Raw genomic sequence first — 9,998 nt, forward strand, 5'->3', positions numbered from 1 at the left:
TGAATTCCACAGCCACCAAAATGGTTAAAGAGATGGCGGTAGTTGGTCTTAAATGAAGAGAAATAGACCTCGAGTTCAAGAACCCAGAAAACAAAGAAATACCTGAACTCAGCGTGGGGGGGTCACTTACCTGGAAGCCTCTGCTTGGTGCGGCTGCCCGAGGGCGTTGGAGGCGGCGTGACTCCTGCACCTTGTGCTTTGTAGACGTATATGGGTTCCGTGGACTCCAGAGAGCCTGCGGGAGAGGAGAGGGCTGGGTGGAAACGACAGGCACAGGCTGCCCTGGAAGACACCACCTGCCCTCACATAGCCTTGCTCCCCAATAACCTCTTTCCAGCCATTGAGCCTGCCACAGACCGGTGGAGACAAGAGCACTTATGAATGTGCTGAGCTAGAGAGAGCCGCCTCACAGGGCCAGCACTGCCAGCACTCGCCAGCAGTGCCGCATGAGCGCACCCAGGGAGCCAGGCCCAACAGGGAAATGTACTGTAGCCACAAGAAGTGGGTGCCTCTGCTGAAGGCTAAGGCTTGGGAGATTAGAAATCAGATTATCTTTTGCTTTCATGACAATGGAGTCATCGTTTCCTGGGGAAGAATGAAGGAAGGGGCTCAAGTATAGGAAATTATTTCCTCGGTAGAACAGGAAAGGAGTCACAGACTGTTAACACCCTCCCCACATTCCAGTGGCTGGAACGCTTGCTGGCTGCCTGGTTCAGAATAAACCGTGCCAGCGCTCCATGCTTCAGTCTGCATTGCCGCTTGCAAAAGCCATCCTCTGCTGGTGCAGAACACACATGAAGAAGTATTAACCCTGAATCAAAATGCCCAAGACACAGCACCCTGAGAGTCTGCACGGCTGAGTAGGCGCGTCCTGATGGCCTCGCGGTGGCAACAGTTGCAGAGAGCGGGTAGCTGCTTCCCTGCTGTTTCAGCCGCCAGGGTGTGGGGGGAGGAGGACAGGGCACACCAGACCTTGTCTCCTCAGATGCCCAGCCCACACCCAGTGATGAAGAATGGGAACCAGGCCGGGCTTCTCAGTGCGAAGTGTTGGGACCCAAGGGCATCTGGTGAAACCTCCCAAGGTCAATTGAGACCTGGGAGGAGGCTATGCCATCCTACCTGCTGTCAAGTTAAAAGTTCTTCCCTTCTGTAAAGCCTGGACCGGAGAAAACCAATTCAGCACGGAGCCCACTACAGGGATCTGCCGCAACACCCCCTGCAAGACAGGACCAGTGCTCAGGGCCACCTGGCCTCACGGCGGCGCCCCCAGCCTGCTGCCCGTCGGGGGCCTCACCTCTTCCAGAAGCCGTTCTTCATTCGCCTTCTGCAGCTCGACCTGAGCTTCCTGAATGCCTTTCCGAACCACCTCTGTCATGTTTTCCAGAAGCTGCGGTTAAGACCAAGAAAGGCATTACTTGTTTAAGCTTCTTGCCTGGGACCCAGAAGAGCTAGTAACACGGCACTGAGGGAATATTTCAAAAGCAGGTCAATGAAATCCTGCATTGAAATGCCGGTGTAAAAAGAATAGAAAATCAAAGACAAGCGGATAAAATGCTCATAGAGGCCTAGGCGGACACACCTTGGTGAGCAGCCTCATCTGGTAGGTATTCTTGAAAACAGAGAAGTCATAAAGTCAGGCTCAGGAAGGAATGAAGCTGGCTCCTCGGCCGCATGTCTCTCCTTTTACAGCAGTCTTACCTTGGTCCCTCTTCTCTCCTTTTGAGTGATTTTAGGGAAGTAATGATCTGTTTGGAGGATACCTGATCAGCCTTCTAGCCTGGTCCTCCACACTAAGGGACCCACAGCAGTAGGTCTATTCCTGGTGGGAAGTGCTGTAGGGAAGGGGTATGGGGGGAACCACACATAAAGAAGCCCCTGTTTCATTCACCCTCAGGACACAGCTCCACAGCGGAAGTCCTCCCTGACCTTGGTGGCAGGGGTGAATGTGTCTGCCTGTGTGTCCAGCTACCCGCCCTCTTCTCCAATGCGGGGTTACTACACAGCGTGGCTATGTGGCTCTTTCCCCCTGAGCTTGTGAGATCACTGGGGCATGGGCTGTCAAACCCACTTGGCATCCCTGACACCTGGCACAAGGCCCAGCTTACAAAAAACATTGACAGGCTTGAAGAGAGAATGAACAGACATCCCAAGGGCAGCTCCCTTCCTCGTGACCCCCGCTGTTTGGTGGGACAAAACTCGGAAAAGGAATGAACACTGATGGGTGCTACGGACCCTGGAGTTCTCCTCTATCTCCCGGGCTGTGGCTGCAATGGTCTCCACGAGCTCAGCCACATCCATGTCCTCGCTCGCCATGCCGACATAAAGGCAGCTCTTCATGCTCTTATACTCAGGACCTGCAAAGGAAATGAGACAAACTTGGGTTCCCAAGTCCTCTGTCATGGGTGAGACGTGGACCTGCTCTCCTGTCCAGTAGCCTGACCACACACAAAGGGATCTCCTCCATGGAGATTCTAAGGACAGAGAGAAAGGCCTGGCAAGGCTGCAGAAAGGGAGGGAGGTCTCAGAACCCCACCTTCGCCCGGAACTCAGCCGGAGAGATGCTAATCCTCCAAGAGATAAGCCATCTTCTTTAAAGCCACTTAGCAAATGTCCTTCCAAACCTCACAGCTGACTTACAAAAGTAATTACCTATTTTAAATGTTAGGTCAGATTCCAGTTCATTTAACTTTTTCAGGAGTCCAGCGTGGATTTTTTCCCCTTCGGGATCTGATTTCAAACTGCTCTTATCATCATTAGCATGTTCATACCTAAAATAACATCAAACAACAGCATTTCAGCCTGAAAGATCAAATGTCTCTTCTGATACAGAATTAGAGGTGGAGTAGAAACCTCTAGATATTAGCAGGACAATGGAGTGGATCCAATGGGCAAAAGAACTACTGCCAGTGTCTCCAGACCACAAAGTTTCAGGAAGGCCACAGGTGTATAGATTGCCAGGAGTAAAGAGAAAGTCACAGGAAAGCCTTTTTTTTTTTTTTTTTTTTTTTTTCTTTTGAGGCAGGGTCTCACTTGGTGGCCCAGGCTAGAGTGCAGTGGCATGATCTTGGCTCACTGCAACCTCCACTTCCTGGGCTCAGTTGATCCTCCCATCTAAGCTTCCTGAGTAGCTGGGACTACAGGTGTGCACCACCACCCCGGCTAACTTTTGTAATTTTGTAGAGATGGGGTTTCGCCATGTTGTCCAGGCTGGTCTCAAGCTCCTGGTGAGTGATCTATCCTCCTGTCAGCCTCCCAAAGTGCTGGGATTACAGGCAGGAGCCACCATGCCCAGCCGAAAGCCTAAGTCTTTAGTTCCATGTAAGGTCTGGAAGTCTCATGTGCAATACAAAAAGAGGTTTGCCTCACCTCTGAAGGCGAGAGAAAGCAGCCACAGGACTGCACCCACTGAATGAGAAAGGACAGGGGAGTTCTCTTTCCCCTCTTTCCCCAAGAGCTGGGTTCTTTACTGATTTGCAATTCTCTATATGCCCTGGATAGTAACCATTGTCAGTGATATATACCTGTCAGCATCTTCTCCTAGGTAGCTGAGAGTCGGCACACACAGGCAGGACATTCAGCAACTCCCCTCCCTGAGTGCCATGGTGAGCCGAATTGCCTGCTTGCACTGTGCTTTTGTAAATGCCCAGAAAACTGAGTTGCATGTTTGTTAAGTATATTGTGACTACACAGTCATCTTGGATTTCTAAGGTGGTTCACAAAATGACCCACCCGTGTTCTTCATACAGAAAAGTCTCTAACATCAAGTGGCAGGCCAAGACTTTACCTGACAACCCCTATTCCAGGCCAGTTAGGGTCATCAACATATAGGAGACCTGCCGTTGCTTCCACTTCCTGCTTGAACTCTTCACGCAACTGGAGCGTAGAGCTCAGCACTGGCAGTTTGCTTTCTATGCAGGCTACGAGCTGATCCACGTCCTCTCCCCGAGTTCCTAAAACTGAAGATGTTCACAAAATGTCAGAGAATGCTCACAAGATGGCCAGTGACAAGAGGGCAGGGCTCCCTCTTCCACTACTGGGAAGGTCAAAAGCTCGAGGTACTCCAGTTACCTGGAGCCATGGAGATTAAAAAAAAAAGGCACTCAACCCAGACATGGAAGAATTAGGGTTAGAAACGACACAGCTGGCTGTAGCAGGTGTGGAGTGTTTCCCTCACAGATGTGGCCCACAATGACACACTCCAGTGTTAGAAATCACTCTTCCCACAGCAAGCCTACTTCAGGCAGGCTGGAGACATCACACCACAGGTTCAGCACAGAAAGCCAGCCACAGATTCTATACATTCCTACGACTGAGAAAGGGAAGTACTGTGGTAGGCTGGTGTCCCCACACAGGAACGGCAGGGAGATGGTGACAGTGCCGGGCCTCAGGGCTCACTGGCTTACTTTTGCAGTGTTAGAGACTAAGCCTCTAGAGCTGTGGCCAGGCAATCCTTATAGTGGCCAGTGCTTTGGGAAGCTGAGGCAGGAGGATCACTTAAGGCCAGGAGTTCAAGAGCAGCCTGGGTGACATAGTGAGACGACGTCTCTATGAAAAATTAAAAAAAAAAAAAAATAGATGTGGTGGTGCTCGCCTGTAGTCCCACCTCCTTGGGAGGCTGAGGCAGGGGACTGCTTGAGCCCAGGAGGTCGAGGTTGCAGTGAGCTATAGTCAAGACACTGCATTCCAGCCTGGGTGACAAATGAGACCTTGTTTCTAAAAAAATAATAAAAACCAAAGCACAGATCCCCAGGCTCCACTCTAGACTCTCTGGAGGTGGGCAGCCACTGGTTGTGTGTAAAGCTCCTGGGTGACTGTCATGTGCAGTGGGGAGTGAGAACCCTTGCAGTGGGGAACGGAAGATCACAAGACATCAAAATACAGGAATTCTGGCCTGGCCGACATGGCAAAACCCCGTTTCTACAAAAAATGCAAAACCTAGTCCAGTGTGGTGGCTCACACCTGTGGTCCCAACTCCTCGGGGGCTGAGGTGGGAAGATCATTTGAGCCCAGGAGGTCAAGGCTGCAGTGAGCCATGATCACACCACTGCACTCCAGCCTGGGTGACGGAGCAAGACCCTGACTCAACAGCAACAAAAAAGGAATTCAGGTGGTGACTTTTTTTTTGAGACGGAGTCTCCTCTGTCGCCCAGGCTGAAGTGTAGTGGTGTAATCTCAGCTCACTGCAACCTCTGCTTCCTGGGTTCAAGTGATTCTCCTGCCTCAGCCTCCCAAGTAGCTGGGACTATAGGCGTGTACCACCAGGCCTGGCTAAATTTTTGTCTTTTTAGTAGAGACAGGGTTTCACCATGTTGGCCAGGCTGGTCTTGAACTCCTGACCTCAGATGATCCGCCTGCCTTGGCCTCCCAAAGTGCTGGGATTACAGGCGTGAGCCACCAAGCCCAGCCAATTCAGGTGACTTCTGAATTCTCATTCTGATTCTGATACGTTACATGGGAATGCTAATCTACCTAAATTTAGCCCAAAAGAAAAGGAAATGCCCCTCCAAAAAGAGATGCTAATGACTCCAGGAGGACAGAGTATCATAAGCACAAGCCAATCCACCCAGCAGCCCCAGAACAAGAGCAAGGGATGTCCGGGCCTGGTTACCTGCTGCCGTCATCAAAGGGCTGAACCGCACACACGTGCCCTCGGCTTCCAGATCCATGACCGTGAGGCCACTTGCAGGCACCAGCTGCTTCAGCTGGTCTCCCAGCTGTGAGGACAAAATGAACACCCTCCTGTAACGAGGGACTCAGAAGTCTTCAGGACCCACCCTCATCCGCTCGGCCCCAGACCAAAGAGGCTTCCAGAGAACTGGTTCCTTCTCATCTTTTGACTGTCTCTGAATACTTAGAGCAGCTTTTTAAAAACAGTAAATTTTATGTTTTTTCTTATTAATACAAGTTCATCGTAGAAAAATTTAGGAAATACAGGTAAAAAAAAAAATAATAACAATGACCCACAACACATTACTAAGCGACACCCACTGCTGACATGTGGTCTAACCCCAGTGTCACTTCTCTGAGTGGCAGGTGGGGTGTTGTAGTTGTTGCCATAAAACAGGCTACTCGACACTGCTTAGTAACCTGCACTGATTCATTTCGTTTATGATGACCAGTTCCCTTCTGCTTGAGACATTCAGCTCTATGGTCTCTCACAGCTGTGCTGAGCCCCAGCATGGGTGTACCAGGACTTATCCGCCAACCCTGCTAGGCTGGGCGTGTCCAGCATTGGCTAGGACCGCTGCTGACGCTGTCCCACACTGTTCACAACATGCTTCAGACTCAAATTCTAGAGTTACTATTCAGTGCCCAAAAAGCTACCAAAGCGCGGGCCTGGCTCCACACTGCCAGCTGCAGATGCTCGGCAGACTCTGCCTGGGGCTCCCGGCTGTGCTGCCCGGGCTCACCAGAACCCACCGCAGCTGCCCTGCAGCCCACATTTTGCCTGTTATCTCACAGCCTTATACGGCAGCAAGGAAAGTGAGGAAGCAATGTCGGAAGGACTTGCCAGAGGTGACCCAGCTCATGAGGTGGTAACAGAACGGGGAACAGAACCCCAGAGCAGGCCCAGCACTGGCAGGGCGGCTCCTCCTGTGGGCCTCAGTTCCCATACAGGAGCGTGCGTCACCCTCACCAGCAGGTGGGACGGTGATGGGCCAGGACCTGAAAGGAAAGGCAGGCAGCTGCCATTCTCACCCAGCGATTCAGCGCGTCACACGAGTGCCTCTCCCGGCCAACTGCCGAAGGTGTCATGGTGGGCACTGGGATAGCTTTAAACACCGGATCTGACACCAAAACACAGAAAGGGAGTCACTCCCAGAAACACAGCTGACCAAAAACAACACCCTCCCAACCCTACTTCATTCCCATCCCAATACTAGCCCGAGGGCACTGACTCGTATTACTGAATTCTCATGTATTATCTGACAGAAGGGCTACGTTTCTTTTTCCTCACGATCTATGTAACACTTGAATACATTCACATAAAACAGAATTATTGGCCAGGCGTGGTGGCTCAAGCCTGTAATCCCAGCACTTTGGGAGGCCGAGGCGGGCGGATCACGAGGTCAGGAGATCGAGACCATCCTGGCTAACATGGTGAAACCCCGTCTCTACTAAAAAAATACAAAAAACTAGCCGGGCGAGGTGGCGGGCGCCTGTAGTCCCAGCTACTCGGGAGGCTGAGGCAGGAGAATGGCGTAATCCCAGGAGGCGGAGTTTGCAGTGAGCTGAGATCTGGCCATTGCACTCCAGCCTGGGTGACAGAGCGAGACTCCTTCTCAAAAAAAAAAAAAAAAAAAAAAACAGAATTATTAATTTCATTTTTGAAAAGGTTTGCTTTCAAGGGATTTCAAGAGGAAACAGCAATTGTTGTAAGTTAGTAACCAGTCTCCCAAGCACCGTGTGAGGTCTGTGAGAGCCACGATCATCCAACTAGGCCTCACAGTGGGTGCCAACCCATGCCAGGCACAGAGCCCAACACTTGAGACAGAAGGCAGGTAAGGTTTCTGTCATCTTGGAGCTTACATTTTAGTTGAGGAAACGGACCATAAAGAAAGAAAATCACTCATGTGGTTGTTAGTGTCACGAGAGAAGCTGGGGGCTCTGATAGAAAATGATGGAGTCCCTCAGGCAGGATAGGCAGGGAAGGCTCTCTGAGGAGGTGGATACTTAGTAGAGACTGAAATGGTGAGGAGGAGCTGGCACCAGAAGAGAGAAATGTGTGTGAGGCAGAGGGAACACCGAGTGTTACGCCCTTGCAGTAGGAAAGGGCAGAGTGTTCCTGCAGTGCGGAAAAGACCGGTCTGACTGAGGCACAATGAACTAGAGGAAGAGTGGAAGAGGGGAAGGCAGAGGGGAAGTCGGGGCAGAGTGTGCAGGCCTCATGGGGCGTGGGAGAGCCTGGCCTTTGTTCCACTGAAACGGTAAGATACCCTTGGGCTCTGGGCACGGAAGTGACACTGATACAGGAGTGCTGGGAAGAGAAGAGCGTGGTCCCTTCAAATGACACAGAAGCAGGGAAGGGAAGTGCTGGGGAGATAAAGGCAGGTCCCTGGCGAGGGCTCCACCCCACGGACCTACGTGAGGACAGGCACTCCTGCCTTCCCCCACATGCTGCATTTCCCAAGACCACCCTGGCCCGCCACACCACCATCCTGGGCCTATAAAAACCTGAGACCCTAGTGGGCAGACCAAAGTGGCCAGATGGCAAGAGGAACACATTGGTGGAAAAAAGACACAAGGGGCTGGTCATCGAGAGCAGGTCGGCAGAAGAGCACCCCGACCGGCAAGCCAGCAGGCCATTGGCCAGCGGGATGAGGCGGGGTTTGGCCAGGGCCGCTGACTGGCCCAACTCCAAGGGAAAACTATCTCCCTTCTGGCTCCCCCATTGGCGGAGAGCTACTTCCACTCAATAAACCTTGCACTCATTCTCCAAGCCCACGTGTGATCCCATTCTTCCGGTACACCAAGGCAAGAACATGGGATACATTAATCCCTCTGTCCTTGTGATAAGGAAGGGGGTCTAACTGAGCTAAAACAAGCTGCCTACAGACGACTAAATTAAAAGAGCACACTGTAACACATGCCCACTGGGGCCTTAGGAGCTATAAAACATTCACCCCTAGATGCTGCCATGCAGTCGGAGCCCCACAGCCCGCCTGTCTGTATGCTCTCCTACAGGTTTGAGCAGCAGCGGGGCATTGAAGAAGCGAGCCACACCCCCATCACGTGCCCTGTGAGGGGGACAAGGGAACCTTTCCAGTTTCAACACCATGTGACTTCCACTTATAACCCTCACTCTGCCAGGTGGAGAATGGTCTGGAATGGGCTGTGTAGAATGTATGAAAGTCAGAAATCAGTTGAGAGGGGACAATGGCCATCCAGGTAAAAAAATAATGGTGCCCTGGACTAGATTGGTGGCACTTGGGACATTCTTTAAAGATACAGATTCCTGGGTACAACCTACTGACTCAAAATATGTGGGAAGTAAGGCCCACAAATCTTTATGTTCAAGCAACTCTTTCTCAGCCATTCCAGCACTGGTCCAGCGACTGGCATTTGGGAACCCCTGGTTTAATCACCGCAAACTATCAGCAAAATACTAAGGCATTTCGGACTGAAGTTTTCATGAACATTATTACATTTTTCTGAAATGCTGGCTGAAGATATTTCGCAATAAAAATATTTTGAACTATTTAACTTGAAATGATATCAAATTCAAAGCCTTTAACACAGATATGAAAATAACCCTCTTTTAAAATTCACTGACCTGAGTCTGGTAATTCCTGGAAAAATCTGAACACCACCACTGGGGAGCTGAGCTCATCCTCCACCTGGAAGAATGGAAGTCTCATATCACCAAGTAACATTAAACTCGACACCTTCAAAATGAAATGCTGAGTTCAAAAACTCGCTTAGAGATGCTCTATTTGTAAATAAACACACTAAAAAGTTCAGAGATTAATTTCAGTTGCTAGAAAACAAAATCAAATGTTTAGTAAAATTTTGAAAAATAACTATAAGCCAGCCCCTGAAAGCACACTGTGAATTATAAGATAGCTGACACTGGTACATTGAAATTAAAGCATGGGGAAATTTTAATAAGGGATAAACATAGGTCTAACATTAAAGATTCAAATCAGTAAGAAGCAGTGAAATTAGACTCAGTGCTGAGAGAGCCCATGCTTTCAAGAATCCCAGAAATTATGCAAGATTTATTGAAACTTAAACTTTTTTTTTTGAGATGGGGTCTTGCTATGTTGTCCAGGCTGGTCTTGAACTCTTGGCCTCAATTAATCCTCCTACTTTGGCTTTCCAAGTGATGGGATTACAGGCGTGAGACACTGTGCCTGGCCAACTAGAAGTTTTTATATTCACAGGAAAAAAGAGGGAGAAACAAGTACTTTCTTCCCCTTTGTAAAACTTTTGGAACAAGATGCAAGTCCTGCTGGAGATGTAGACAAGCACAGCTGAGAACTGGATCTGTGTATTTT

The 9,998-nt window shown here is 50.2% G+C and overlaps 1 protein-coding gene across 2 annotated transcripts in view; it reads right to left on the minus strand.

The window, feature by feature from the left end:
• PDXDC1 (pyridoxal dependent decarboxylase domain containing 1) overlaps window positions 1–9,998 on the minus strand; it is a 36,574-nt gene that overhangs the window by 2,943 nt on the left and 23,633 nt on the right. For both annotated transcript variants that reach the window (XM_017865239.1, XM_017865238.1), the window contains 9 exons: window positions 9,275–9,338; window positions 6,700–6,788; window positions 5,609–5,714; window positions 3,785–3,956; window positions 2,650–2,768; window positions 2,233–2,354; window positions 1,295–1,387; window positions 1,120–1,216; window positions 131–235 (listed from right to left, as the gene is read on the minus strand). In XM_017865239.1, the coding sequence (XP_017720728.1) occupies window positions 131–235; window positions 1,120–1,216; window positions 1,295–1,387; window positions 2,233–2,354; window positions 2,650–2,768; window positions 3,785–3,956; window positions 5,609–5,714; window positions 6,700–6,788; window positions 9,275–9,338 (967 nt within the window). The remainder of the gene's footprint in view (window positions 1–130; window positions 236–1,119; window positions 1,217–1,294; window positions 1,388–2,232; window positions 2,355–2,649; window positions 2,769–3,784; window positions 3,957–5,608; window positions 5,715–6,699; window positions 6,789–9,274; window positions 9,339–9,998) is intronic.

Source organism: Rhinopithecus bieti, unplaced genomic scaffold (genome assembly GCF_001698545.2).
Source record: "Rhinopithecus bieti isolate Rb0 unplaced genomic scaffold, ASM169854v2 scaffold_82982, whole genome shotgun sequence".
NCBI classification, from domain to species: domain Eukaryota; kingdom Metazoa; phylum Chordata; class Mammalia; order Primates; family Cercopithecidae; genus Rhinopithecus; species Rhinopithecus bieti.